The 27,335-nt window shown below is 38.9% G+C and overlaps 7 protein-coding genes across 8 annotated transcripts in view; 4 read left to right on the top strand and 3 right to left on the bottom strand.

Moving 5' to 3' along the window:
* Positions 1-5,152, top strand: part of LOC116178287 — a 61,228-nt gene extending 56,076 nt beyond the window's left edge. The window contains exon 7 of the mRNA XM_031497745.1: positions 4,553-5,152. Within this exon, the coding sequence (XP_031353605.1) occupies positions 4,553-5,000 (448 nt within the window). The 3' untranslated portion in view covers positions 5,001-5,152. The remainder of the gene's footprint in view (positions 1-4,552) is intronic.
* A 39-nt stretch (positions 5,153-5,191) lies between these two features.
* Positions 5,192-6,366, bottom strand: LOC116179654 (26S proteasome non-ATPase regulatory subunit 10-like). Its single transcript, XM_031499463.1, has 2 exons — positions 6,107-6,366; positions 5,192-6,058 (listed from the first exon to the last, which is right to left on the bottom strand). The coding sequence occupies exons 1-2, from the start codon at positions 6,165-6,167 to the stop codon at positions 5,220-5,222; spliced, it is 900 nt and encodes a 299-aa protein (XP_031355323.1). The 5' UTR covers positions 6,168-6,366; the 3' UTR covers positions 5,192-5,219.
* A 3,983-nt stretch (positions 6,367-10,349) lies between these two features.
* Positions 10,350-16,641, top strand: LOC116178326 (putative inorganic phosphate cotransporter). The gene is made up of 9 exons (XM_031497791.1): positions 10,350-10,496; positions 10,550-10,757; positions 10,806-11,014; positions 13,710-13,943; positions 14,003-14,305; positions 14,356-14,517; positions 14,940-15,072; positions 15,121-15,362; positions 15,480-16,641. The coding sequence occupies exons 2-9, from the start codon at positions 10,643-10,645 to the stop codon at positions 15,615-15,617; spliced, it is 1,536 nt and encodes a 511-aa protein (XP_031353651.1). The 5' UTR covers positions 10,350-10,496; positions 10,550-10,642; the 3' UTR covers positions 15,618-16,641.
* A 921-nt stretch (positions 16,642-17,562) lies between these two features.
* Positions 17,563-18,242, bottom strand: LOC116178910 (transcription elongation factor SPT4-A). The gene is made up of 4 exons (XM_031498563.1): positions 18,103-18,242; positions 17,942-18,048; positions 17,839-17,894; positions 17,563-17,787 (listed from the first exon to the last, which is right to left on the bottom strand). Exons 1-4 carry the CDS (start codon positions 18,169-18,171, stop codon positions 17,669-17,671), a joined length of 351 nt encoding a protein of 116 aa, XP_031354423.1. The 5' UTR covers positions 18,172-18,242; the 3' UTR covers positions 17,563-17,668.
* A 243-nt stretch (positions 18,243-18,485) lies between these two features.
* Positions 18,486-21,184, top strand: LOC116177991 (replication factor C subunit 5). Its single transcript, XM_031497206.1, has 8 exons — positions 18,486-18,601; positions 18,652-18,716; positions 18,773-18,900; positions 18,950-19,112; positions 20,382-20,541; positions 20,587-20,798; positions 20,851-20,928; positions 20,975-21,184. Exons 1-8 carry the CDS (start codon positions 18,570-18,572, stop codon positions 21,139-21,141), a joined length of 1,005 nt encoding a protein of 334 aa, XP_031353066.1. The 5' UTR covers positions 18,486-18,569; the 3' UTR covers positions 21,142-21,184.
* On the top strand, positions 21,016-26,684 carry LOC116177992 (ras-related protein Rab-28-like). Of its 2 annotated transcripts, none has more exons than XM_031497208.1 (6): positions 21,016-21,141; positions 25,375-25,521; positions 25,570-25,755; positions 26,173-26,293; positions 26,338-26,441; positions 26,495-26,684. In XM_031497208.1, the coding sequence occupies exons 2-6, from the start codon at positions 25,447-25,449 to the stop codon at positions 26,681-26,683; spliced, it is 675 nt and encodes a 224-aa protein (XP_031353068.1). In that variant the 5' UTR covers positions 21,016-21,141; positions 25,375-25,446; the 3' UTR covers position 26,684. The 2 variants fall into 2 exon arrangements, with proteins under 2 accessions (XP_031353068.1, XP_031353067.1); XM_031497207.1 differs by lacking the exon at positions 21,016-21,141 and adding an exon at positions 23,239-24,724.
* LOC116177993 (oxytocin-neurophysin 1-like) lies at positions 24,678-25,326 on the bottom strand. The gene is made up of 3 exons (XM_031497209.1): positions 25,173-25,326; positions 24,926-25,133; positions 24,678-24,875 (listed from the first exon to the last, which is right to left on the bottom strand). The coding sequence occupies exons 1-3, from the start codon at positions 25,311-25,313 to the stop codon at positions 24,754-24,756; spliced, it is 471 nt and encodes a 156-aa protein (XP_031353069.1). The 5' UTR covers positions 25,314-25,326; the 3' UTR covers positions 24,678-24,753.
* Positions 26,685-27,335: the final 651 nt, after the last annotated feature.

Below are 27,335 nucleotides of genomic sequence, written 5' to 3'. Positions count from 1 at the left end.
AATCTTCTTAGAAACATTGTAAGCTTTCTTAAAAACATGTTTCGAATTTCTCCTTCAGAGCCTTCTCGTAAGTCTTCCTAAGAAATCTTTTGAAAACTATACTTTTAGGGAGCTTCTTAGGAAACTCATGTGGAAACCTTTTTCGTAGCCTTCTAGGTAGATTCTTTCTTGAATTCTACCAAGAAAATTTTACTAGAAAATCTTCATGAAAAGCGCTTTAGAAATAAATGTTCTGAAATAACTTCTTGCAAATAGTATCGCACGTGTATTTTTGAAATAGTAATAGTTTAATCGTAAAAGGCGTATAAGAAGTTATGTACCAGAAAAGGCCAACTAGCAGCAACCTAGGAAAAAAAGTATCTAGGCCCGAGTTTGGAGCCGATTAAAAAAATAGCCCCTGCGCCCTGCAGTTAACCCCGTAAAAGGAAACCACTCATTAAATTTGAGTGGGCTGTCAATTGACCCCAATTGAGTTCTATTTCCACTATTTCATTTTTATTAGTACTACAGCCATTTGTGTGAGGTATATTACGGCTGAGGTCCTTAGAATATCGTAGAAGTAGGTACAGTGCATTCTAATCACCTCGGCCGCGAGAGTCGCCACGACTCCGTCGAGACACAGTGATAAAAACTCCATTAAAGTAAAAATTGCTTCACAAAAAGCTACGAGAAGGTATTAAATTCCATTAAAAACCAGCTGTTCGACATACGGTGTTTTCACTCCAGCCATATAATCTATGAGTGAACAATTTATGTTGATAATGCAAATTTATCTATGTCACACCTACGTACGACAATCCACTTTAAGTTATGAGGAAAGTAGACGTAGATTTAACGTGATTTGCGAAGGTAATAAAGCTCAGCACGTTTATTTTATTTGTATCTCACTCCAAAGATCACGAAAGCTCAGCTGTGTTTCTCCATCAGATTGTTCTCGAAAATCTCAACCTTTACGAGAACAATAGGTATGGATTTTTATTTCTACCGACGTTCCGTTTGATTAATATCAATAAGCGTCTTCCCATTCTTCGAGCATATTCCATTTCCTTCCTTCCACAAGGAGTTTTTATCGTGCTATTAGAAGAATCAAACTGTTACCGATGTATTTAGTATGAAGCCAATATTTTCAGAATCATCTGATGGTGTGGGTTAAAAGGCCTCAGTAATTTTCAGAACTTTCGTAGCCATTATTCGTAATTGGCGGAAAGAGGGATGCGGGCACTTACATGAACAGGAAGCCGAATGGAGAAATGGAAATGAGCTCTGACATGCTCTCCAGAAATTTATTTGTCGACGTTATAGCTGTGGACAGTAGAGATATTTGCATTAAATTGGATAGAGTACTGTAATTATGTGTTAGGTTGCCGAAAATAATGCAGTGATGTGTTTTTGACGTCTATCCAAGTTCTTGGAAACGAATTGGGATTTGAATTTTAGTTCGCCTCGCGTTGCTATCCAACGAAATGAAATTTCCGCAATGGAGATGCTGTCATCCAATGAAATACCTCGGAAGTGCCTCGTCGTTTATTTCAATAATATTGCAGTTCATGTAGGAGCCGGTGGTATCGGATATTGCATTAGCCGTTTGCGCTATAAATTCCATTCGAGTGTTTTTATAGCGACTGAACGTGATACTCGGTAGGTATTAATTGGTTTAAAAGAGGTCTTCCAATGAAAAACGTTATGGATTGCTGCTCCACGTAGCATGAATGGAAATTAATTAAAATAAGTGGTTACATTCCACTTTGGAAAACTTTCTAAACGCGGCTCAATTAATACTGAACTCTTAAAGTGAGTTTTGAGACTGAATTTTTTCGTAAGTGCCCACGTTATTTTCTAATTTTCGTTGGTGATGGCACTTGCATCTTATCCGTCTTACGTCCGAACTAAAATTCGAGATACCCTTTAAAATTCTCGGAGGAGTAGTGTTTTTCGCTCCTCGGCCGCAGCTGAAGAAGATAGAAAACCTAGAAAAAAAGCCGCCCTCCATGTTGGAATTGCGAGGAACTCGGACATTTGAAGATTACATGCACAAAAAAACTAAGATATATTGCTCTTTGTGAGTACTCTCTTCCGACAATCCGTTCTGGAGATATCAGGGGTCGAGGAGGAGGACTATGGTTGGTAGAAATTAATTCCTTTGGTTGAGACCTTTCATTAGAGTACCATGAAGGATAAAACCAGTCACACTGCCCCCCCCTCCATTCAACCCCCTTTTTTGATAAGGGGTCAGAAGGTCAGTAGTAGTTGGTATAGAAAACGGCGCTTTTCGCTTAGACCTTTCATTAGAATGCCATGAAAGATACATTAATTTCTTACCTCCCTCCTCCCCCCCCCCCCGTCCCCGTTACCCAGTGTTCTCGAAAAAGAATCGCACGGGAAAGTTATAGTTTGTACAAACCAATTTATTTGGTTGAGATCTTTCATTATAATACCATGAAGGGTAGAATGTGTGTTTATCACCCCTCCCCCCCCCCTATCCAAAAACATCATCTCAGGGAATTATTCGTGGGGGGGGGGGGCCTGGGTTAACCAGGAAAAGACAGTAGCGATCCAAAATTGGTCTACTACAAAGGGTAAACCCCAACTGAGAGGATTCCTGGGTTTATGTACGTACTACAGACGTTTTTGTACAGGGATTTGCATTCATCGCGAAGCTGTTAACATGGGAAGAAAACAACTTCGAGCTGAACAATACAGGATGGACTGGAAAGGGTAATCAGCTCTCGAAACCAGAACTAAACTACTGCTTTACTATTGGCAGTATGGATCGAACGCCTGCAAGGGTACGATTTTGACATGGAACATCCTGCAGGAATTCGTCATGGAAATGCTGGTACTCCTTCAAGAAGACCCTGTCCAGAAATTGGGGGACCATCCGAGGAGGAAGAGGCAAACCACAAACCAGAAATAGAACAGGACCTATTCGCTTAGCATCCTCGTTCTCCCACTTCTCTCGCCATTTCATCTCGCCCGCTAGAATAACCGAAACGGTCCCTCTTTTATGACCACAATGACCATGACTGGCGTGCCCTAAGAACCAATAGAAAACCCGCATTTCGACTTTTTTAACCGGATCAAATAGAATGAACGCAAGAGATCGTGGCAAGCTAGGGGGAAACAACTTTGTATTTTTGGTGTACACCCCTTTGATTTAATTTGAATTAACGTGAATTAATTTGAATTGATGTGAATTAATTTGAATTGACGTGAACTAAGTTGAATTAACGTGAATTAATTTGAATTAACATGAATTAATTTGAATTAACGTCAATTAATTTGAATTTTAATTTTTGGTGTACGCCAAAAATGGTACTTGTTTTCCCCTTTGAATTTTTGGTGTACACCCCTTTGATTTAATTTGAATTAACGTGAATTAATTTGAATTAACATGAATTAATTTGAATTAACGTGAATTAATTTGAATTTGAATTTTTGGTGTACGCCAAAAATGGTACTTGTTTCCCCCTAGGTGGCAACCGTGTTTCTTGTTATCGCCTGTTATCGCCAGACTTACTCTAGTTCCCGTTCGTTATGAAGCGGTATTCCTGTGTTGAGTAAAACGCACATTTAAAACAAAATTTTTGAAAAGGGTCGCCAATCAACTTTCCAGACGAAGACTGAGTTTGCCTTTTTTCGACCGTGACCCACTGCATTGATACCAGTGAAACACCCACGTTTGGTCGGAGTAAGGAGTCTGGTTCCTTATTATCCTTGCAATTATTATAGTTCGAATTTAATCGATTTCGTCTGCCCTTCCCTTTTCTACCACGAAGGTGTCTTTACCGTAACTATAATTATTGTCTGGGAAATTCTCTCAAAAGAAATTCGACACACAGGCTGTCCCACTAATTACGAATTTTAATTACGATTTCATCGCGTAACGGAAGGTACATGTTCATGAAATCGTGTATGTTCCCGACATAATTGGATTCCAAATATTTTCCGCGATGAATGTAGATGTTATGTAATTAAGTTTGTAATTTAGTAGGTACGTATAATTCCTGTAATAACGTAATCTGATTACTCGCAATCCAATATCAAAGTGCACCTCCTCTGTGTCGTCGCTTTGGACTAATTGTATATGCTATTAGTAAAAGAAAATATTCTCCTACAAAGTGCACATAAAAAGCGCTTCTCGCCGCTTTCGCTTTGTAAGTACAAGAAGTCTTAATTACATTTTTATTGCTGGGGCGTCGTAATTTTGCCATTTCCTCCAACGGTTTCGCGGTAAAAGCTTAGGCATCATACACGGACAAAGTTCACGTAAAGCCCAGTAAATTTCATGTCGCAACCTTGATGTAATGTTATTTTAAATATTGTGCAATCCGCTTATTTGCGAAAACTGCTTATCTTGAAACTAATTATCAAACGAAGCAATAACAAATTTCTTATCGGCACGTCCGGAGATAACACTTTTAAACACATAATATCTTTACAATTAAATAAACAAAATACAAGCGTCTCAGAATTTGCATACGCATGCCTTTAGTGAACATTTATAAAGCCACTCGATGAAGAGCGCTTATTGATTATTGTTTCCTTGTTGCAGATTAAACAGCCGTTACAAGAGAGATATAGAACTAACGCCCGAAGAGTTCCTAACCCTACTGTCACTGTGGGAGAACGAAAGGCGTCACACCTCGGACGACTACCGACCGACCTGGTCGCGATACGAACCGAACGTCGACCTAGACGACCGAAACGAGAACGAACTCGACGAGGACGACGAAAACTGGCTCGACACGCCCGTCGTTTACCCGCACGCCACAAACCGCGCCAGCCCCAACTACATGTACGAGGATAAGCGAGGCGAATGGGGGCGGTTCCCCGAGAATAAGAAGAAACGCTTTATGGTGGCTCGTAAACGTAACGACCCGACGAGGGAGCTGAGATACATCAACGGACCACCGCAGAGAAGCGATTTTTATACACTCTCGCAACTGCTGGCGGCGCAGCGTGAACCGAACGCACCTTTATACCGCAGGATGGTGCTGTAAACCCCTAAACGCATATCTCGTTTTTAATTGTTTAATAAAGTAATAGATGTTATTTATGTATTTCTCAAATTCTATCCGCATGTATTTTATTAATCGGAAAAAAAGGTATTATACATCAGTCAGTATAATATAATTACACGTTTTTAATGTTAGCCACTAATGAATAAAGTGTAATGCATTCCACTCCTTACCTAATGCCCTTTGCTGTTTTTTTTTGGGTTACAAGAACATGCTAGGCCTGTGCTTGATTAATTTCAGTAGGACTTTGCCGTTTTCTAACAGGTAGCGCATTAATTCCTGGCGGTGCTCCACGGCGACGTCGACGGGTCGTCTACCCCTGGAATCCACGTGGTCCGGATCCACCCCGTACTTTAGCAGTTTAACGGCCAAGGCGTTATTTTGTGTCATCGCCACGAAGTGCAGGGCATTTCTTTGGGAGAACTTATCGGTGACGTTTACGTCAATTTTTTCATCCATTAGGTAAAGTATGATTTGTAACTGTTCATAGGTCTGGTATGAGATGACTGCTTCTAAGAAGAGAGGCACGTGGCCAGCTTCGTGTTCCATTTCTGCTCCATTGCCAACAAGTAATTTTACCATAGCTAAAAATGGTGCCTCCAAAACGGCTACGTGCAACGGAGTCCGTTCCATAGCGTTAATTATGTTGGGATCGGCTTTGTATTTCAGCAAAAGACTCGCCATCTTCAACAAGCCCCTGCGAGCCGCTACGTGCAGTGGAGTGTTTCCAAAGCGGTCGATACTGTTCGGATTTGCCGTATTTTCCAGGAGCAAAGTTGTGATCTCCAAATCGCTCTCTTTTTCTAAACTGAGGTGTAACGCATCGTAACCGTGGTCATCCTTGACATGGATGTTTATGCTGGGTTGTCGCAGAAGGAGCGACGCCATACTGCAGTAACCGTTTGATGTGGCAATGTGCAAGGCCGTTTCGCCGTCTTCCTCTCTTTTGAGGTTTACGTTCACCCCCTGATCCAAGCAGCTTTGCACCACGTGCGACTTATCACACGTTACCCCATTTAGGAAGCGAGTTGGAAGATCGCCTGAAATAAAGAAACTTATTGCTTCTTTAGCTGAAGTTACGAATGAACCTTCACTGTTAGCACGGGACTTAAAGTACGCCAACACTACATTTATAAATCTGTCCGCCATTTCCAAAATTAACGAATACCGCTCTTTGCTTTGTTTCGCATTTTGGTGCAGATGTCAAAATGGCGTCGAAATGCCAAAAAGTCAAGTACACTTCCAACGACCAGTCAAAATCAGACCACTTCTGAGTAACTCGCCGTACCTGCCATCTTGGACCAAGAAGAGCTCCGAAAACACCGAGCAGTACTGGACTATGAAAGAGGTGACATTCACCAGGGAATTTATTATTATAATTTATCCGGCTACCGCTAGATCGACACTTGATCACATTCCTGGAGAATTTCGGAGGCCCCCTCACCGATACTGCAATTCTCACAACATCATCAACTACACACCGCATCCGATTACTGGAGCGTTTTCCACCTCTGACGGTGCGAGCTACCAATTTAAAGAATTTGTCATAGTGTACGTGGATGACATAATCGTCTACTCTGACTCCTGGTGGGGGTAGCTACCTCAGACACCTACACTTCGTCCTGGAGGGGCTACAACGCCACCGGCTCCATCTGTCCATCGACCAATGGCGTTTTGGGGTGCAAACCTCGATCACACCGTCGCGGCAGAAGGAAACCGCCCGTGTCAGGAACACGTCGAGAGTATCCGGACAGCAGAATAACCTACCCCGCGGAAAAAATTAATAAGTTTCCTGGGCCTGAGTAATTGAATTCGGAGGTACGTGTTTCATTGTCCTGCAGACCGGCTAGCGAGAACGGGATCACGAGGAACGCCGCCACGGAGGAAGGAACATCATCAGTTAGGCCAGTACGAAACAATTCACTGCCCCGGAAGAGAAAATGAACTTCCTGGCCAACTGTCCCGCTACCCGTCGAGGGAAGAAGCCGACGAAGCTACGTCAGAGGACGTCAACCGCATGTTTCCTCCCACAATCGAACATCCACAGAGCCACACCTTCAGTAACTCGGTAATTGCGACGATCTAAGTAGCCTACCTAGTGGATCAGGTCAAAAACAGCCAGAGATAGGCATAGGATCCAACAGGAGGGCACCCGCAAAGGTACAGTTCAATCGACCCGGGTACTTATACCGTCAATCACCACGAGGCAACCCGCTGGTAGTCCCAAATAATCAGCGGGCCACCCTGGAGCAGACGAAACAGAACGGGCCATGAATACGTGAGGACCTGTTGGGTGTGGGCCGCCATCAAACGAGGACCGATAGAAGATGCCAACCAAGTCGCTCATTGGAGATTATATCCGTGGACCTTATGGGACCGCAGCGAACACCGACGACAGATTCATCGTGATCGTAACACTTTCCCCTACGTTTCGTCACCACCGACATCGTGGTCAACACGCTGGAAAGCGAAGTTTTCGGACGCCTTCAATTTCCCAGAGCCATATAGTGTCGGACAACGGACCCCAGTTTACCTCCGTCACTTGGAACGCGGCACTCACCCACTGGGGATGCTATCTAGTGGACCTCTCCCATTTTCCACCCACAGGCCAACCCGGTGGAGAGACGTAACCAAGGATACTCTCCGTACAAGAAGATACTACGCTCCTCATTAAAAACCTTTAAATTCTTGTATTGAATCTTTTATTTATTTATATATTTATTCATTCATTTATTTATTTATTGCCCCTCTCTTGCCCTGGGCCCTCAACAGGCTGGTGTCCAATTACAGAGTGACCCGTATAATGCTTTTTCGCGAATTTTTTTAGAATTAAAAAATGTGCTATTGTTTGCGTTCTGTCGGCCCGTCCGTCTGTCCGTCCGTCCGGACCCACTTCTGCGGTTTTGAACTACTTGTAGGGGAATGGTGCTAGAATCCTAGAATTTTTTGTAATATGTAACCTATATCTTGAAGGTGTGCCAGACAGACACCCAATTTCGCTGTCTCAAGGGGGGGAGGGGGGGGGGGTTCCCATGAATTATATCCTGGGGTGCTGTTTTTGAATGTAAATCGTGCATATTTTTTACATGCGACAACCAACTGGTTTTAGAATTTGCATACTTTAGTGGTGCTACATAAAATTTTGGAAATGAAGGGGGGGGGGTGAACACACGTTTTACCCTTCATGGTATGCTAATAAAATGTCTCACCGAAATGAAAAAGTGTTTTGCCGAGAAATTCTGGTGCAGTCGATTTTTTGTAAAAAAGGAAGGTTATACACTGCCTTTTTTGAGCCCTGAAGTTAAAATTGTCTCAGATCGACCCGGAAAAAAATTTTTCTTATAGAATGTGGCCTGTAGAATCCATAATTTCAAACAGTTCCAAGATTGGGCTACTAGTTCAAAAGTTACAGCCCTTTGAATTTTCTTTCGAAATTGGTTTCTAGTCTATAACTTTTGATTGAGAAGTCTGATCGAAAAAGTACGAATTGTTTTGGATTCTACGCACCAAAATTAATAAGAAAAAGTGTTTTCCCGAGAAATTTTGGTGCAGTCGATTTTTGGTAAAAAAGGAAGGTTATACACTGCCTTTTTTGAGCCCCGAAAAAAAAATTGTCTCAGATCGACCCGGGAAAAAAAATTTTCTTATAGAATGTGGCCTGTAGAATCCATAATTTCAAACAGTTCCAAGATTGGGCTACTAGTTCAAAAGTTACAGCCCTTTGAATTTTCTTTCGAAATTGGTTTCTAGTCTATAACTTTTGATTGAGAAGTCTGATCGAAAAAGTACGAATTGTTTTGGATTCTACGCACCAAAATTAATAAGAAAAAGTGTTTTCCCGAGAAATTTTGGTGCAGTCGATTTTTGGTAAAAAAGGAAGGTTATACACTGCCTTTTTTTGAGCCCCGAAAAAAAAATTGTCTCAGATCGACCCGGAAAAAAAATTTTCTTATAGAATGTGGCCTGTAGAATCCATAATTTCAAACAGTTCCAAGATTGGGCTACTAGTTCAAAAGTTACAGCCCTTTGAATTTTCTTTCGAAATTGGTTTCTAGTCTATAACTTTTGATTGAGAAGTCTGATCGAAAAAGTACGAATTGTTTTGGATTCTACGCACCAAAATTAATAAGAAAAAGTGTTTTGCCGAGAAATTTTGGTGCAGTCGATTTTTGGAAAAAAAAGGGCTTTAATTCGTTTATAAAAGCCTTGGAGTTCTGTAAACTGTTTTAAGGTTTCAAGGGTCTTCAGGAGTTTCCAATGGCCTTCATCAATTTTTTTTATTATCATTGTTGGATTTTAAAGGCTTTCAAGGTTTCAAAATGTCGGTTTCTGTCGTGAGGTCTTTGAGGACTTTAAAAGTCAAAAATTTACAATTTGTTATGAGACCTGTGGTTAAATAAATAAAGAAGTCTTGCACGAATTGAAGGGTAAACAATTGTAATTAATGATAAAAAGGAACGTAATTTAACATGTGAGAGGTTCCACCCTGTATATACAACTTACGACAATGCACACAATTTTGAGAGTTGGCATCCGCGCAACTTTTAAGATGGGATATAGCTGTCTGCGTCATCTGGAGAGCACGAACGTTGGTTACGTTTGGCATTTTGTTTTTAACCGCGGTCGCGAACGCTTCGCTCCGTAAGTGTTTGTTGTTTTTTTGTGTTATTTAATGCAGGTAGTAATCTTTGCATTTCTTTATAATGTATTTGTGTTTTGCAGCATTTTATATTTTGTGTGTGTGTCAATCTTTTATGTTTTGATTACATGGTCTTGACAAGAACTAATATTCATATAGACTTTGCTCATTCTTGCAATATGTGAGAATTACCGATTCGTTTGATGTATGTACTGACTTGTTTGTAACTAACATTTTCGCCGTAAATGAAGCAGTCACGGGGGTGGCAAAAAACTGTAATCAAATGAGAATTCCGTGATTGTTTACGACATTCAACTGTATAGGCTTGAAACCCCTAAACTAGGGGCGAGTTACATATCTTGGGGACAAGATTATGTAACTTCGGTTTAGAATCTATGAGTTGCGATTTACTGATTTCCACATATTTTGTGGTAACATTGAATTCGTCCTACTAGGCCATGTAATTTTCCACCTTGCTTTTAACAGAAGGATTTTATTGCACCAAAGATGAGTCACATCCTGTGTATTTCACCCTTTCTCAGAATCTTGGTACCTGCTTACCTTACCCATTGTTCCCAAAACTTGTTTTGTACTCACTTGAAGCCTACAAGTCAAGTATTTGATCTTCATTAACAATCGGCTTTTCGTTGGACACCCTGTATAGTAAAATATGGTATGAAACGTGACAACAGCGCATTCATTCATTACGTCATAGCAAAACATGAATCACATTTAAAAATCATAACAAATAAAATCTTATGGAACGCAGTCAGCTGATAACAGATAATTCGGTGTTGACTAATTTTCCATACAATTATTTATTACTTATCGCTTATTACGTACTAAAATTACACCCCTTTAAAACGTTTTTATAACCTCAATTACATTCTAGCTTTCACTTCGTGCACAAAAGAATTTTATTCGTTTCCATTGATCTTTTCAGTTATGATTCACAGCTGAACAGTTCATAAGTATTTAATCAAAAATGGTTTTACCGCACGAACCCTCCATCAACGTCTTGGAAAGTGACAGTGAGAGTGAAGAGGATAGTGTCGTGGAAGAGGACGAAGATGACCTCACCAAAATCATACCGCCGCAAAGTAAGAGCCGGAAACTTCGGTCCGAGTAATTAATTGTCGTTGTTTTAGTCGAGGACACCAAACGAATCTTAAAGGCCAGACACGTCCTCGGCATTCTCGGCTTTTTAGGTTTCGCGAACGTCTACGCGATGCGGGTGAACTTATCCGTGGCTATTGTGGCGATGGTAAATCACACGGCGATGGTTACCAACGTTACCAACAACACTTTCGATAACTGTCCCATTCCAGCCAGTACGAACACGACTATAAAACCTCAGGTGAGACAAGATTGCGGTGTATGGGGCCTGGTATAGGCAAAAGTGTATGTCAGGAACAGCTTTAATAAAACCTAAACGTTTTCCCGAACCTTTGCAGCTCTCGAGCAGATTGGGCTGTCCTCCTGAGCTTTCTTGCTCCAGTCCAGGGTTCTAGAAGGCAGAGAAAAGTGCTAGACAGCTTTTTAGGCTGCTCTGGGTGATTTTCAGAGCAACCTTCATATTTGTAACAGAAGAATCCGATCGTATACCATATTTTGAAATCTTTCGGGAAGAGTGCTATGGGCCTTTTCGTTCAAAAGGGCCTGTTGTATACAGGGTGTCCAATGTAGACTGTTAAGGGAAAACCAATGCGAATAATTGTACATAGATGTAGATTACTCATGAAATTTCCTGCTGTTTATTGATCCTCCTAAATGTGATTATTTTATAAAGTAGTTTTAGAAATTAAATATACAGGGTGTACATTCCATACATGCACTGTATATGATAACATTGAAATCCTTTGATCTGTCCCTGTTCAAATTAAAATTCAGAATTTGTGACATATAAGTTTAATATGAATTTGGTGATGAATAAATCCAAATTTCTGGAATGGATATTATGACGGTATTTTGGTTTTTGACACAACAGCAATTGTTTTCTGATAGTTAATAAAAGCCAGCCAATAATTAAAAATTTAGCAACTGTGTCAAATGTACCAAGTTTGGTATAAATTTCTAAGCACCCTGTATAAATATTTGAACATTTGTCACTTTAGATAAGGGATATGTCTTATTTAAGCAAACCCCGAGGGTATGGAATTTTGGTGTACACTTCTAGCATTTTGTAGAAATTTTTTGAATTTTTCTAGAATTTTTTAGAACTTTTTGGAATTTATAATAATTTTTTTGAATTTATTTACTGATTTGCGAATGTTGCAATTGTTCAATCGGTAAAATACATTACCAAAGTTGTAAGTAAGTAGCCAATTACATACCTTTGGAAAAATTGCACTCTACTCTCATACATTGACGTATATTACATAGGCTAGTAGATTTTTTTTGGATTCTTCTAAAATTTTTTAGAATTTATTACAATTTTCTGGGACCGTTTAGAACTTGTAAGAATTTTTTGAATTTATTTACTTACTGATTTTCAAATTTTGCAATTTTTTTAATAGGTGAAATACATTACAAGAGTGGTAAGTAAGTAACAAATTACCTACATACTATCAGAAAAAGTTGTATACATTGACGTAGCAACATACGCTAGAATTTTTTGAACATCCTAGAATTTTTTTGAATTTCTAAGAATTTTTTTGCTGTTTTGCGAATTTTGCAATTTTTTAATCCGTAAAATACATTAAGTACAAGGGTCGTAAGTAAGTAGCAAATTACATACCATCGGAAAAAAGTGCACGCTAGTCGCATAAATTGACGTATATTTTAACAACATACGCTAGTACTATTTTTTTGAATTCTAGAATTTTTTAGAAATTACTGATTTTAAAATTTTGCAATTTTTTAATAGGTGAAATACATTACAAGAGTTGTAAGTAAGTAGTAAATTACATACGAGCGAAAAAAGTTGCATACTTTGACGTATATTTCAACAACATACGCTAGAATTTTTTTGAATTCTTCTAGAATTTTTTAGAACATCCTAGAATTTTTTAGAACTTTTTTGAATTTCTAAGAATTTATTTACTGATTTGGGAATTTTATATTTTTAGAATTTTTTTCGAATTTCCTTTAGAATTTTAGTATACACAAAATTTGAAGTGTGGTTTACCCTCTTCTGTAAATCCTAGAAACACAATTTTGAAGTCAGAATTCTGAGCGGAATTCGAAATTGTGAATTTAAAATTCGAACTTAAAACTCTGAGTGCAAGGTAAAATTTACGATCAAACGATGAAATTTAAAAAAAATGTCCCCATATCTGTTAATTTTGTACATGTAATATTAATCGAAATGCTGTAACGTAAATTTAATTGCGTGAATTAATGAATAATGAATTTAAATAATCCTTAAATGGATCGACTTATACACAATTTATCACATACGAGCGCGAACTTCACTAATAATAATTTCGACATTGATGTTGGAACTTCATTAAACACGATTCAATTTGATTGTATAGCAAACCGAACGGCTGCGAAGTCGCCACATCAGATTTTTTGAGAAGAACGCGTCACATCCGCTTTTCTTATTTATCGCCGATGACTAATCTTCGATGGCGGCTGCTGGCGCCTCGACGTCTGGGATACTTTGTACGTGACAATGACATTCAGTTTAATTTCAATACATTCGAAATAGTCTAAAACGTCAAGTAATGCCTGTATGTAAATTTGATTTAACTCAAGCGCCACCAGAAGATTCGGAAAACCTGGTTGTCGGCGGTTTCGGAACGGCGGAAAGGGAGGTCAGGTTTTCCAGCTACCCGACGAATTCGTAAGAAAGCGTTCAAAAATTAAAACTTCTTTCGGGGCTTCTGGCCAACAAACAATCCGGGACCAATCCCAAAATTCACACCAATTAAGCGCGCTGCATTTGACACTAAACACAATCTAATTAGTCAAGGTTTACTGCAACACAATTAATTACCTACAGTTAATTTATACTCACTTAATAGGCAACACGTTTCGTGAATTTAATTGTATTGGAAATGTGACGTATACTTTAGCCTAAACCGACCCTAATGACATTTAAATTTTAGGACGGGACGTTCATGTGGGATGAGAAAACACAAGGTATCGTCCTCGGCTCGTTCTTCTACGGCTACGTGCTGACGCAAGTCCCGGGAGGGCGACTCGCCGAAATATTCGGCGGGAAAATCGTCTTCGGCTGCGGACTCCTTACGACCGCCATCTTTACGCTGCTAACGCCGATAGCGGCGCAATTGAACTTTACGTTTTTTATCATAGTGCGCGTCATCGAAGGAATGGGGGAGGTACTCGGAGCAGCGTCATTTTCGAGGGGGATTGCCTGACGTTTTTTTTTTTCTTTCAGGGCGTCACGTTTCCCGCCATGCACGCGATGTTGGCGCGTTGGATTCCGCCGCTGGAGCGGAGCAAGTTCGCGGCGTACGTGTACGCGGGCGCCAATTTCGGTACGATTCTATCCTTGCCGATTTCGGGTTGGTTATGCGGATTGAAGTTCATGGGCGGTTGGCCTTTGGCGTTTTACGTTTTTGGCGGATTGGGCATCGTTTGGTTGGTGTTTTGGATATTTTTTATTTATGATACGCCGTCATCTCATCCGCGAATATGCAGGCAAGAACAGGCGTATATTCTGGCCAGTATTGGACCGCAGGTATTAACTGTTAGCTATCATTTTTGATAGTAATTATACAGTTGTTTTAGGACGAAGACGACAGGGCTCCTGTTCCGTGGCTGCAGATTATTACGTGCGTTCCATTGTGGGCGATTCTGGTCACAATGTGCGGACAAGCGTGGGCGTTTTACACTCAACTTACAGAGATGCCTACGTATATGAGCGAAATACTTCACTTCGACATTCAACAGGTTTTAATCGTGCATTTTTAGTCTTGTCTGTGAAGTTAGCACATCCTAAAACTCTAACCCTAAATCTACATCTACTGGACCTTTACAAAGTATCTCTGTGCTCTTTTTGGGTCAAACTTAAAGACCGTCGCGCTATCATTTTTGTTTTTTTCGGACATGCCTTTGCTATGTGTCCTGGCTTTTTACATTTAAAACACTGAAACGATACTTTTTATCCTTTTGTTTATTGTCGTCACCTTTACGTCCGTGATTCTGCCACCCGTCGTATTTCTTTACAAACAAGGCGCTGACGTTTTTTACGTGCGTTCCTTTCCTGTTTGATTTTTATACGGAAGTCTTATATTAGTAGGAATTATGGAAGCTTTACTAGTTTCACAGACAACCCGTACAATCGTAATTAATACGCAAGTGTTCAATTTCAGAATTCCATATTATCCGCCATTCCTTATCTCACCAGCTGGATTGCGGGCATACTAATCAGCATATTCGCCGATTGGTTGCTGACCAAAGGATATCTGTCTCTCTCTACCTCGTATAAAATCTTCAATTCCATAGGTCTGTCGCGAATTGCGAGGCAACTTGAATTTTACTGTACCTTTACAGGGTCGATCGTCCCATCCCTCGGGCTTTTGGGCGTCGCGTGGTTGGGATGCGATCGAATGCTAATTCAGGTCGTCCTGGCGCTGACGGGCGCCTTTAGCGGGGCGACTTACGCCGGATCCGCGACCAATCACATCGCCCTGAGTCCGAAGTACGCGGGGACGATGTACGGAATTACGAACGCCGCCGGTAATATATGCGGATTTCTGGCACCGTACGCGATCGGAATGATCATACAAGGAAAAGTAAGTTAAACGCATCTTAGGAACTTGAAGAACGCCCTCTATGTATTGATTTATGAGGTGGCCCGCAAGAAAAACTGAAACAGATCCGGAAATGGACTAAAAAACTATTAATTTCAGGAAACGCTGGGACAATGGAGGATGGTATTTTATCTCGCCGCCGGCATTAATATGGGCAGCAATTTATTCTACGTCGCGTTCGCGAGCGCTCGCGAACAGCCCTGGTCGAGATCGCAACGGTTGAGCAGCGCCAATTGACAGGCGCTCTACTTGGCCCTGATGGTGGTCGACTCTTAGCCAATTTTGTTCTTTATCATTGTTCTCCGAAATGTTTTCACGTGATACCAGATTTTAATATTTTTAAGTAGTAAAATGCAGCAGATATCGTCGTCATATGTACAGGGTGTCTTTATTTTTTACATTCAAACACTGTCCAATTGGTTAATAACCTACTTAAGGTGCTAAATCGAAATATATATTTATACAGGGTGATTTTTTGGGAGCTTTACTTTAAACATTTCTGGGAAAGTGAAATAGGTAGGTTACTCTGAAGACAGAATCGATGTAAAATATTTTCAAAATGGTGGCAGTACCTGATTTTCAAAAACCTACCGTTTTAACTAAAGTTTCCAAAAAAACCACCCTGTATATAATTTGGTGTTTTCAGTGCATCCGTAAAAATTCTGTGATAATTTGATTTGAGCATTTTTTGTCGATAAGTACGCAATCTGAAATATTGTCGGGGTTTTTGTGTTACGTCAAATTTAATATTAGGGTAGGTAAGTGTTCTGTGTAGGTATTTCAAGGCTGAGTGATGAACATTTAAATATGAGAACACATTCCATGATTTTCACTTTCCTCGATAGATTTATAATTGTATCATACCATGACTTAACAAAAGATATCGCTGATAACCATGTCAATTTCTGTATTAATTCCGTAATTTCCGTGCAGTCGATTTCTATGGGGAAAGACTTCATATTTAGTGACTTTAAATCTTAGCTGTTTATACTGTCGTGACAGATTCCCTGTGCTAGACTGTAAGATGCATGTATACTGTGATTTTAGAGCAAATCAATACTCGACATTAACATTATTTGTGTTTTGTATGTATAATGTATGATACAGATTTGATATTGACTATTAGAGAGAGGTGCTGGACATCAGATCATCGGAAAATTTTATGAAGAGCATGTAATGTGATGTGATTTTGTGGAAACAAACTAATCTGATGTAATTGCACTTATTTATAAATATATATGAGATATTTTTCTTAATAGCACAGATTGTTACTTATTTCTTTTGCACTTTTTTTGGTCTTATTTAAATTAAGCGGCCTATGCACGTTGTGAGAGTGTTTTGTTTTCATTGTTTCAAAGAAAGGGTGGTGGAATTTAAAAAGTGCGATTTCTTTCTGTATTCTTGTACAGAATTTAATTTTGTTGGTAAGAAAATCAATTACTTTTTTTACTATTTATAATTACTCCAAATAAATTGTTTTTTTTTCAGTGTAACTTGCCACTCCAAAAATAGCGCAACGAAATTGTTGCACCTTGGACTCGAACGCTTTCGTGGTAACAATTTATTTGAATATGACCATCTTAATCCGATCCTCAAATGACCCGCAAATATTCACGTACGTATTTAAATGGTAACTTATTCGCACTATTCATGGTTTTGGTCGAAAGGGCAGCTAAAACTGAATGTATAATGCACGACAATAATTTCTTCGATGATGGTGGTACTAATCTTCAGTTGCACAGCTAATGATTCTTTTATACGGCTTTCGTTCGAACTCTTTAATTAAATAATGAAATTTTTTACGCGATTTCAACAGTTCTCTTCCAAAGTTTTTGTAAAGGGGAGGGGGTCTCGTGTGTTGTGTTTTTATGAATTGAAGTGCATTTGATTCAATTACCTCATTTTTGTGGTACAATTCAAGATGTTTTATTTGTGCATTTTGTTTCATTTATTTCATCTATTTGTGCGAACTATGCCGGGTTTTTGTCCCGTCGAAGGTTTCCATGATATTGTCTTGTGTGCAATATATTGATTGATTTGTTGTTCCCTATGTCTGCTGATAGCTCTTAATCTACTTCTTACTACCCTGGTGGATACCTTTATATTTGCTTGTGGTTTCCCCCGCACAACCGCAGTGCTCTCATACTCAAAAGGTTGTACCAACAGTAAATAAGACACAAAATTATAAGTTTCGATTTATTGTTGCTCTTGGACAATTAAAGTAGGTACATCGTTCAAATGAAAGTGTGATTTCTTACAATTATTACATCGAGATGAATAACAGCGTGTCACCGCTGACTAGTATCTCTAGGCTTATAGACTATACCCCTACTTTTCATCTCCCTTATAATACCTTGGGGTAGTCGTCCAGACACCGAAATCGCGTACACTCCCTTGCAAAATCGATCTAGACAAAATAATTAATCAACCCGGAATCAAACATGTAACCGATACGTACTAATCCTTTGCCATTTGCAAACCCAACTGTCCTCGGGGCTCATCGCCGCGATCATCCTGAAAGATACCAAATAATCGACCGTTAAAGACCACCAGATACAAACCCGTCGAAATTGGAGCTGGTGCAATCGTAGACGTTGTCTCTGTTGTTCTTCATGCGAAGAAATTCGTCGCAATTGTCGCACCCTTCGTACTCGAACTGATCGAAGGTCTGTAACGATTCGTGAAGGTCAGTCAACTACCGTAAAACTAAGCTCTTCGGTACCTTAACTAACGAGCACACTAAACACGCTCTTAATCCACGTAAATCCTTGGGAACCGTTTCTAAAGTCATTATTAACGGGGACACAAGCCAATTGATCTCTTAAAATTAGGTTAAGTTGTGTTGTGACGTTTAACGTTATTGATTAAGTCTTTGAACTACTCTTGAAGAGTTTGAACTACTAATAAAGTGTGTGGAACTACTGAAGTTACTGAGAAAATTTATATACAGGACGTTTCTGACTTGCTCTTCTGATCAAATTCAGTCATATTGACATAGTGTTGACATTTCTTTGTAGTATTTTAAGCTGATCACTTCATTTTCAATCGCACTAATAGGATTGTAGACGAGCCGCCACTGGGTTGTCATCATCATCTGGGTACATTTGACCGAATTGTTTTCCCTCCATTTTCATAATTCTAACCTAATTTCTCGTTAACTTTTACAGCACTAAACTTTTCCAGTTTAATATGGCAAAAGTAGAAAGAGTGAACTTGCCATGGTAAACCGCCAGCAATTGCCCACAGGGAATTTCATTGGTATTTGTTATAGGGTGGAGAAATACCGGCCAACGGACTTGGAAGAGCTGGTCTCGCACGAGGACATCATTCGAACAAGTATGTCATTTTCTCAAGGGTAACTCAGGTATTGTCACGTGCCCCTTTCGTTTCAGTTAAGAAATTTATTAAGGATGACCAGGTACCGCACCTACTATTTTATGGGCCGCCGGGTACAGGTAAAACGACAACAATTTTGGCCTGCGCTAGACAGTTATATTCACCCAAACAGTTCTCGTCAATGGTACGTTAGTACGCTACGACGTATTGAAATGATAATGGCGTTGCTGTAGGTTTTGGAGCTGAACGCGTCCGATGATCGCGGTATCGGCATTGTGAGGGGTCAAATTCTTACCTTTGCCAGTACGAGAACTATATTTAAATCGGGGTTCAAGTTGATTATTCTTGATGAGGCAGATGCGATGACGATGGATGCTCAGAATGCATTACGTAGAAGTAAGTGTGTATGATGATATGTACAGGGTGTAACAGATAAATCTGTCCAAAACAAGAGGCGACTGAGAAAAGGCCTCTGTTCTCAGTATGTTTTTTTTATGGACAAGTGTTTAGTTTATTTATTTATTTATTGCATAATGCATAATTTAAGATTATGTGTAATGGGTGGTCGCTTTAGAATCAAAAGAGTTTTTCGTATTTGTATTTATGCAGTATACAAAAATTTACACATGTACCGCTTCATAGCGAACGTGAACAAAAGTACGTCTGGCGATAACAAAACGTACATTTATGATAAAGGTTTTTCGACAGACGAGCGTAGACTTTCAAAGAGCTAGCGCGTATTATTTGGGTGTAAGAATTTTATTTTCGTATAATTGCGATCATTTCGCATTTAATTTTTCGAGAGATTGCGTACTAGCTTTGGTGCGCTACAAGAACTGTCGTTTTATAAAGTGTTTCCAATTTTATTTTTATTTCTCTTCATTCGCGTCGTTAAGAAACGTTAATTGAAATCAAATTGGTGACAAAGTGCGAGTTACCTGCAATATTAGCTTTGTGTTAGGACGGTATTTTAGTGTCTTTCGTAACAAGGTCATTGTCTAGTAATAAAAAATTATGCGAAGGAACATTTTCGAGTCGCGGAACCGCCTTTCTTATAAAAAAAACCCACCCACCACTTAATCGTATTCTGTGTACTACAACACATTTATATAACTAGGTACTTAATTGGGCGGATTGAAATGTCTAAAGTCGGTACTCCAGTAAGGCTCATTGTTAAGTGGAATTCCTCAGGTTTGCATAAAGGTCGCTTATCAAAACTGATACCAGTGTGTTGGTAGTTTTAAATTACCATAGGAAACAGAAACTTGCTAATGATGGCTTAACGCGGCTGAAATTCTAAAGTATTAATTTGCTTTTCGTCTTCTAAATAGCAAGAACTTTGGGATGTAACAAAAATAATTTAATTATCTTGACGAGAATATATAGTGGGCAGGGTGGTGTAACGAGTGATCGCTTTGCAGTTTCAAAAATGATTTTTTCGAATGTGTATAGGAAAATTTTACACATATACCGCTTCATAGTAAACGTGCACGAAAGTATGTCTGGAGATAAGAGCGATAGAAAGCAATTACAAAATTCTAAAATTTATTCGCGAATAACTAATAATTTACTTTACTCGAATATAAACAGTCTCATATACAGGATGTCCCCTCATTATTTAGACTCAAATAACTCAATAGCCAGTAAGCAGATCTTCCATTTCAGTTATCGAAAAGTATACAGAAAATATAAGATTTTGCATCATTTGCAATTATTTAAGCAAGATCATACCAGCGTTACAGTCACGTTGCACAAGGTTCAGATTTGCGCCACTCTCGCCCGAACAAATCCTACCCAGGCTGGAGTACGTCATCGAGCAAGAAAAGTAAGTTCATCCCCGCCAATAATCGACTCAGTGGTGGTATTGTAGAGTCTTAGTGACTGACGACGGAAAACAGGCGCTACTCACACTAGCAAACGGCGACATGAGAAAAGTACTCAATGTTTTACAGAGCACCTGGTTGGCATTCAAGAATGTAACCGGGGACAACGTGTACACGTGTGTAGGCCATCCGCTTAAGAGCGACATTGAAAATATCATCAAGTGGCTTTTAAACGAAAGCTTCAAGGACACAGTTAACAGTATCCTTTGGGTTACGCAACACTCGATGTGTTGAAGCCTTAATTTACATAGACATCAAGCAGCTACAAACGTTAAAAGGGCTAGCTTTACCCGACATCCTTACCGAGGTGCATCACTACGTCCATCGAAGTAAGTGGTTCGTTTCTCGACTTAATTTACAAACCGGATCTTTCAGTCGAATTTCCTTATAATGTTCTCATCAATGTACTGGATAAAATGGCGAGTATCGAGCATCGACTGTCAGTCGGGGCAGATGAGCCCATCCAGCTGACTGCCCTAGTTTCCGCTTTCCAATGTGTGAAAGACATATCGCTTCCTAACGGATCTTCAACAGTGGAATGAGTACTAATTATATCAGTTTTTTTAATAAATGTTTTTTATGTGATACTTTCTTATATATCCGCCGGTCACGTTGCAGAGTGGTTAGTACCATAAAAATTTACTACTGAACTAATGGTTAAGTACGTTTACTTACCCATCAAAAACGCACTTGATTTTATTTTGAGTTTTCAAAATAAGTATACGAGGTCAGGTGAAAAAGTTATCGAACCTAAACCTTCATTTTAAGAAGGTAGCGGTAGAAAGCATAGGTCAGCTTTGACCTCCACTGTGCTTGGTTAAAACACGAGCCAATATTACGCTGAAAAAAAAACGACTGTCTAATTTTGTTTTGTTAGTAGTTTCGGTTGGCAACTATAAGCTTTCGAACTGTCACTAGGTGCCAGTTTCAAGGTCCAAGCGTGAAAGCGTTTGATTTATTTTATATTTTCCTAATTTGGTGCCGTTTTGTATCTTTCTGGTGTGTGCTTTTGTTCAAACACAGCGCCACCTACCTACTACCTTTTAATAATGAATGCAGTATATATAACCGTACTTTTTAAATGGAACACCTTGTATATTTTAATCTATAAAGAAAATTAAAGAAGATTAAAAAATTAAAAGAATTCAAAAATCTTTTTGAACCTTTTTTGAATTTTTTTTAATTACTTAAATCTTTTTGGAATATCAGGTGTGTTATATTTTTGAAAAAAGTATTAATTAATTATTATTAAATTAAATTCAAAAAATGGGGTTAGGGCCGATAACTTTTTTGACCTGGTATACGTATTTTGAAAAGGCAGCCTATTCAATAATCAGTATAAAGAAACTATAGGGTCATTCTGAAATGGACAATTTTTTGAATTTAGGCCGCATCTCTTAAGGGAACGAAAATTTTTAAATTTTAATTTTTGATTTTAGCCAAAAATTCTCTTTCTCTCATTATACACAAACATAAAGTGCGCCCCCTACCCGTTTTCAATTTACATATCTTTTCGTGCGTTTTTTTCAGTCAGAAAACGGAGCAACTTTGCCCCCATTTAACCTCCACTGTATCTATCGCCGATATTGAGATCCCAATGGACCACCATGGTCTTGTACAGGGTGTGCCATTTTCGACACTAACTCTGTAATTGTTAGTGCTATTAAAAAAGTAATATAGGCGCCCTGTGCTCTTTTTGGGTCAAACTTAAAATGGTAAAATAAAAATTTGGAAATAGCAAGCAAATTTTCAATTTCAGAATGACCCTATACAGGCTGATTCAAATTCGCGGGGATCTCGGGAACTGTAACAGATAGATAGGTAGTTTAAATTTGGCAAAGTTGCGTATTTCGATGCTTAACAAAACGCCATTTTGAAACTTAAAAAATTCCGACTGCTTTCGGAGATATCCGGAAAACACCGAAATTTTGCAAAATCGTTTTTATTTGCTACTGAAGTTATTAAAAAAGACATTTCGAAATAAATATCACATTATTATGACCACTTTTTTCTCTCGACAAGATGCTACTTTCAAATTTTAAATCCGACGTTTCGTCTCCGGTTGACCATCATCAACTTTGTTTTTGCTTATGGAAGTAATTTTTACTTTTGCGAGTCATTTGATAGAAGAGTTCAAAAATATAAACATCACAATTTTTTTGAAAATATTTTCTTTGTTGCCTAGAAAACTTTCTTGGGTAGTGTACGTAGGTAGTTTCTTGCGTTTTTACGAATTAATAGCGTTATTTCTGATTAAAAGATAGTGATGTTTACATTTTTGAAATCAGAAAAAATTCTCCATCAAAAGGACACAAAAAGTAAAAATTTCTTCAATAAGAAAAAACAAAGTTGATGATGGTTGACTGGGACGAAACGTCAAACTTAAAATTTAAAAGTAGCATCTTGTAGAGGGAAAAAATTGGTCGTAATAATGTATCATTTATGTCGAAATATCTTTTTAAATAACTTCAGTAAAAAATAAAAACGATTTTGCAAAGTTTCGGCTTTTTTCGGATATCTCCGAAAGTAGTCGGAATTTTTTAAGTTTCAAAACGGCGTTTTGTTAAGCATCAAAATACGCAACTTTGCCAAATTTAAACTGCCTATCTATCTCTTACAGTTCCCGAGATCCCCATGGTGGCCCTCGAATTTGAATCACCCTGTATAGATACAGAAAAATAGTTATCACAAAACTGTCTTTATAATAATTGTTGAATAATGTGCCCTTTTTCAAAATAAGTATACGAGGCCAGATGAAAAAGCTATCGAACCTAAACGTTATTAACGAGCTCCTGGCGATTTCATGATTAATTTTTTTTAAATCGAACATATTGTATATTTTAATCTATAAAGAAAATTAAAAGAATTCAAAAATCTTTTTGAGCCTTTTTTGATTTTTTTTGAACCACTTAAATCTTATTGGAATATCTCAGGTGTGTTATACTTGTGAAAAAAAGTATTTTTCAGATTAAAATATACAGGGCGTTCCATTAAAAAAAATGGGGTTAAGTCCGATAACTTTTATAACCCCGCAGATTATTCAACTTTACAAAGAAGCTCTTGTAAGAAACATTTTTGTTATCTCAATTAACTAAGAAAATACGGGGTCATTCTGAAATAGGCAACTCTTTGACTATCCCCCGTATCTCTTAAGGGGACGAAAGTGTTTAAATTTTGATTTTACCGTTTTAAGTTTGACCCAAAAAGGGCACATGACGCATATATTATAATTTAATAGCGCTACGGAGATAATCTATAACAGTGTCAAAAATGGGACACCCTGTATATGAAGATTCAAATGTATCAACTAAACGTATTTTTTTACCACAAATACTCGCGTTGCCTTAGGAGTTATCCACCGCAGTCCATTAACTAGTTTTATTTCTTTGACTCATTATATGCTAATAGGGTCTACCTGCCACCTTATACAGGGTGTCAACGAATCTATTAGACAAGCCATAATTTCTAGAGTATTTTCAAATGGCAACCCTTTTTTGACAAACACTTTCTGAATAAAGAATTTTTTGACGAATCTAACGATATTCATTTATTATTTTTATCCAAAAATATAAAAGTATACAGGATGTTCCATTTAAAAATTCAAAACCCCGACCATTTCGAGCGGAATGAGAAAAATATGCGAAAACTCCTCTCCACTGCACCATTTACCGGTACCAAATCTAATTTTGATACACCTCTAATATGGGTACTCTAGAAATTATGGCGTGTTTAATAGATTCGTTGACACCCAGTATACATGAACATAAAACACGCCCCCTAGCAGTTACACATTTTTTTTAGTTAACATTCACTTTTGCATTAGCAGGTACTTACTTCACCTGTTACTTGTATTCTACCACTTAATTTCTGGAACTCTTCAATTTTCCTCTAATTAGTTGTAAGGAATATTCACAAAACGTTATAAATAAATGTCGATGTTTTAGTAATGAAATTGGTTCTATAATTATATGCGTAAGACTTATTTGTATTGACCAGTCATTGCCATAGTGACCATTGAATGAATCACAATGACCCATTGATTGTTAGTTTAAACAGTAGGTACACGAAATCTTAGATGTAGTGATTGGTAAAATTCATTGAGCTTTATTGTTATTAATAATAAATGTAAGTACAGTGCGTTTTTCCCCTTTCGATTATTCCGAATTGTATTCGGGCGCTTGATAGTTAATTAATTTGAACAGCTCTAAGGGCTCGATATTACCTCTTGCTCTGATTTTTTCGTCGGACGCACACAGTCTGTCCACATGGCACGAATCTGGAAAATTAATTTTGAAATTATGCATATTTTACCTTTAAAAATGATACCTTGATCACAGCACAAGCCATCTGTTGCACACCTCCCCATGTTTCTTCTGCATGACATGCTGCCAGCAATGCAAGGCTCTAATTCGTGGAAGTAGCCGTCGCGCTTACAAACCGTCGTCTCCGCAGTGCCCATCAGGCACCCGAAAGGGCCGCAGCATATGTGGGGCCCGAAACACTGCCCACTTTGCCCGGGTCCGCATGAAACACACTACCAGCTCATTAGAAACCCGACTAAAAGCACCCTCACCTGCTTGATGTTGGTTTCCAAAGCTAACTTCCCACCTCTTTTCCCGCCTCTGGGGCAGTTTGTAATTAAACAGCCGAAAACCAAAGTTTGATGCAACACCAGGAGGAAGGTTACCAAAATTACATCTCTACTGCACTGCATCTTTTCCAATCGCTCTTGTGGCTTACTATGACCGCAACATGACCGTGTTTTCCTTTTATAGCGAAAAATCTCATGTGAGCGCCGCATTTAAATTAGCACTCAACAGCTCAGTCTTTGTTATGCTGATTCAATAATGTCAGATTCCGAAGAGGAGTCCGTTGAAAGGCAGCTTAAAATCGCCTTTCTTGGAGATTCAAGCGTGGGAAAGGTATTAACGAATGTGTAACGCGCGTATTGTACCCAGTTTTCATTGCAGACGAGCATAATTAAACGGTTTTGCCAGGACGAGTTTACGCGCCAATCGACGCCGACCGTCGGCGCGGACTTTTACACCAAACATCTCGTCTTGCCCGGCCGACAGGATGTTACGTTGATTATTTCGGACATTGGAGGTCAGGAGCTTACCGGATCGATGTTGGATAAATATTTGTACAATATCAATGTAAGTTTTCTGCAAGGATGTGGGAGGGTTCTATGATTTTAATTTGGCAACTTAAGACGTCATAAATGGCAGGCTAGCTTCTGCCGTTTCCACGGAAACAATATTGTTATATCTGTTTTGAACTTCATTTCATTCCGTGCTCTGCGTCCCATTTTTTTGTTCTTTCTGTTTGTACCTAACTGATGGATGCCTTCATAAAGTTTTTAGGGTTAAAGTAGAATATCAGATTAGGTTTTACCTTACAAATTTGAACTTGCACTCAATTGATATATGCAAATGTAGAACTGCTAATCAATAAAGACATTTAGTATTATTATTTTTGTTAGTCAACTCTCACTGCTATAAAATCTACATGTAACCCTTATACGCCTTCGTAGTTTTTCCGCTTGTAGAGTCAACAAGTATGACTTTTTGTAGATAATAGTCTTTGTTTACGACATAACAAATTCGCCTTCTTTCGAATCTTTACCATTGTGGATGGAAACGGTCTCAGCAACGATCACCAATCCAGTGCTCTCGGCCGCCTTCGGAAACAAATGTAAGTCATCCTCTCGGTTGCTTTACTCACGCGCTCGGTTGCAGGCGACCTCGAGCATCAACGAGCGATTCGCACCGATCGAATTCAACCGTTCTTTCAACAGTGCAACCTACAGAATTCCCCGGTCTCTGCCAGAACCGGAGAATACGTAAGATATAAAGCGCGGTCGGTGGATGAGAATCTGACAGGTCGAATTTTTAGCTTTATTCGAGTATGATGGAGCTTATAGCGAAGTACTTGGGAGTGCATTTGTCGAAAGTGGCGAGAGAGCAGCAGCAGCCGGTCGTAAAGGCTCGGCTGGTACCGCCGACCGCTGTCGATAGTAAACGTCCTAAGGTAAAACGGGTGCATAATCGTAACACTAATACGGCCGTTTGTGTACTTCAGTGATCTGTATTCAATTTTGTCAATAAAATTTTTTGTATTTGCTTTTATGAAAATCTACTGTAGGTCTGATAGATTCTGAGTTAGGCTTCTTCGAAAAATAGTCTGTAAGTGTTTGTGGTACTTCATATACTTCTGAATTTCTAATTATAAATAAACAAATACGGTAGGGGAGCTCAATAGGGGATTTTGGGCGGGTCAGATTAAAGTAAGGTGGGTTGACTAAGTGTCGAAAAGTGTGCATTTCAATAATCTAACGATTTGAGCGTAACGTGAGGGAGTGGGGAGATCAAAAAACTTGCAAAAAAAACGTTACTTTGACATTCTCGCGTTAAAGGTAAAATCGGGGGGCGTTCTGAGCAACCCTCTTCTCCTTAGCGTCACTGTTGCTTTCTGCATCCAGTCAGTATAGTTTGTTCTAACAAAAGGTAATGGGCTTAGTTGTAATTGTAATTCTTCACTTCAACTGTTTTTCTAGGGCGGAGGTTACCGTATCCAAGACCTTCAGATACATTCGGGACTGGAGAAGACCCGGCTATTTAACAATGTATTTCGTATAAACCTCTCGCCAGGAAAGATTGCCGATCACAGAAGACCTGATCTCGGTCTACAATCTACGTTTTTCTTAAGATGCGAGCAACGTCCGGGTTAGTATCGT

The sequence above is a fragment of the Photinus pyralis genome, unplaced genomic scaffold, assembly GCF_008802855.1.
Source record: "Photinus pyralis isolate 1611_PpyrPB1 unplaced genomic scaffold, Ppyr1.3 Ppyr1.4_LG8, whole genome shotgun sequence".
NCBI lineage: Eukaryota > Metazoa > Arthropoda > Insecta > Coleoptera > Lampyridae > Photinus > Photinus pyralis.
Note: the sequence above shows the minus strand (reverse complement) of the source record. Positions and strands in the feature narration are given on the sequence as shown.

Bases quoted from the DNA above. Each gene is read 5' to 3' on its own strand.
- LOC116177993 (XM_031497209.1), bottom strand. From the start codon at position 25,313: ATGCAGTGCAGTAGAGATGTAATTTTGGTAACCTTCCTCCTGGTGTTG. The intron at 25,134-25,172 runs GTGAGGGTGCTT...ATGAGCTGGTAG, and splicing joins TGGAAACCAACATCAAGCAG to TGTGTTTCATGCGGACCCGG. The intron at 24,876-24,925 runs GTATCATTTTTA...TTAATTTTCCAG, and splicing joins TGGCTTGTGCTGTGATCAAG to ATTCGTGCCATGTGGACAGA.
- LOC116178326 (XM_031497791.1), top strand. From the start codon at position 10,643: ATGGTTTTACCGCACGAACCCTCCATCAACGTCTTGGAAAGTGACAGT. The intron at 14,306-14,355 runs GTATTAACTGTT...CAGTTGTTTTAG, and splicing joins TGGCCAGTATTGGACCGCAG to GACGAAGACGACAGGGCTCC. The intron at 15,073-15,120 runs GTCTGTCGCGAA...GTACCTTTACAG, and splicing joins TAAAATCTTCAATTCCATAG to GGTCGATCGTCCCATCCCTC.
- LOC116177992 (XM_031497208.1), top strand. From the start codon at position 25,447: ATGTCAGATTCCGAAGAGGAGTCCGTTGAAAGGCAGCTTAAAATCGCC. The intron at 25,756-26,172 runs GTAAGTTTTCTG...GACTTTTTGTAG, and splicing joins AATATTTGTACAATATCAAT to ATAATAGTCTTTGTTTACGA. The intron at 26,442-26,494 runs GTAAGATATAAA...TCGAATTTTTAG, and splicing joins CTGCCAGAACCGGAGAATAC to CTTTATTCGAGTATGATGGA.
- LOC116179654 (XM_031499463.1), bottom strand. From the start codon at position 6,167: ATGGCGGACAGATTTATAAATGTAGTGTTGGCGTACTTTAAGTCCCGT. The intron at 6,059-6,106 runs GTTCATTCGTAA...TCTTTATTTCAG, and splicing joins GTCCCGTGCTAACAGTGAAG to GCGATCTTCCAACTCGCTTC.
- LOC116178910 (XM_031498563.1), bottom strand. From the start codon at position 18,171: ATGACTTTAGAAACGGTTCCCAAGGATTTACGTGGATTAAGAGCGTGT. The intron at 18,049-18,102 runs GTACCGAAGAGC...GAATCGTTACAG, and splicing joins TAGTGTGCTCGTTAGTTAAG to ACCTTCGATCAGTTCGAGTA. The intron at 17,788-17,838 runs GTACGTATCGGT...TATTTTGTCTAG, and splicing joins TTGCAAATGGCAAAGGATTA to ATCGATTTTGCAAGGGAGTG.
- LOC116177991 (XM_031497206.1), top strand. From the start codon at position 18,570: ATGGCAAAAGTAGAAAGAGTGAACTTGCCATG. The intron at 18,901-18,949 runs GTACGTTAGTAC...GCGTTGCTGTAG, and splicing joins CCAAACAGTTCTCGTCAATG to GTTTTGGAGCTGAACGCGTC. The intron at 20,929-20,974 runs GTAAGTGGTTCG...CGGATCTTTCAG, and splicing joins GCATCACTACGTCCATCGAA to TCGAATTTCCTTATAATGTT.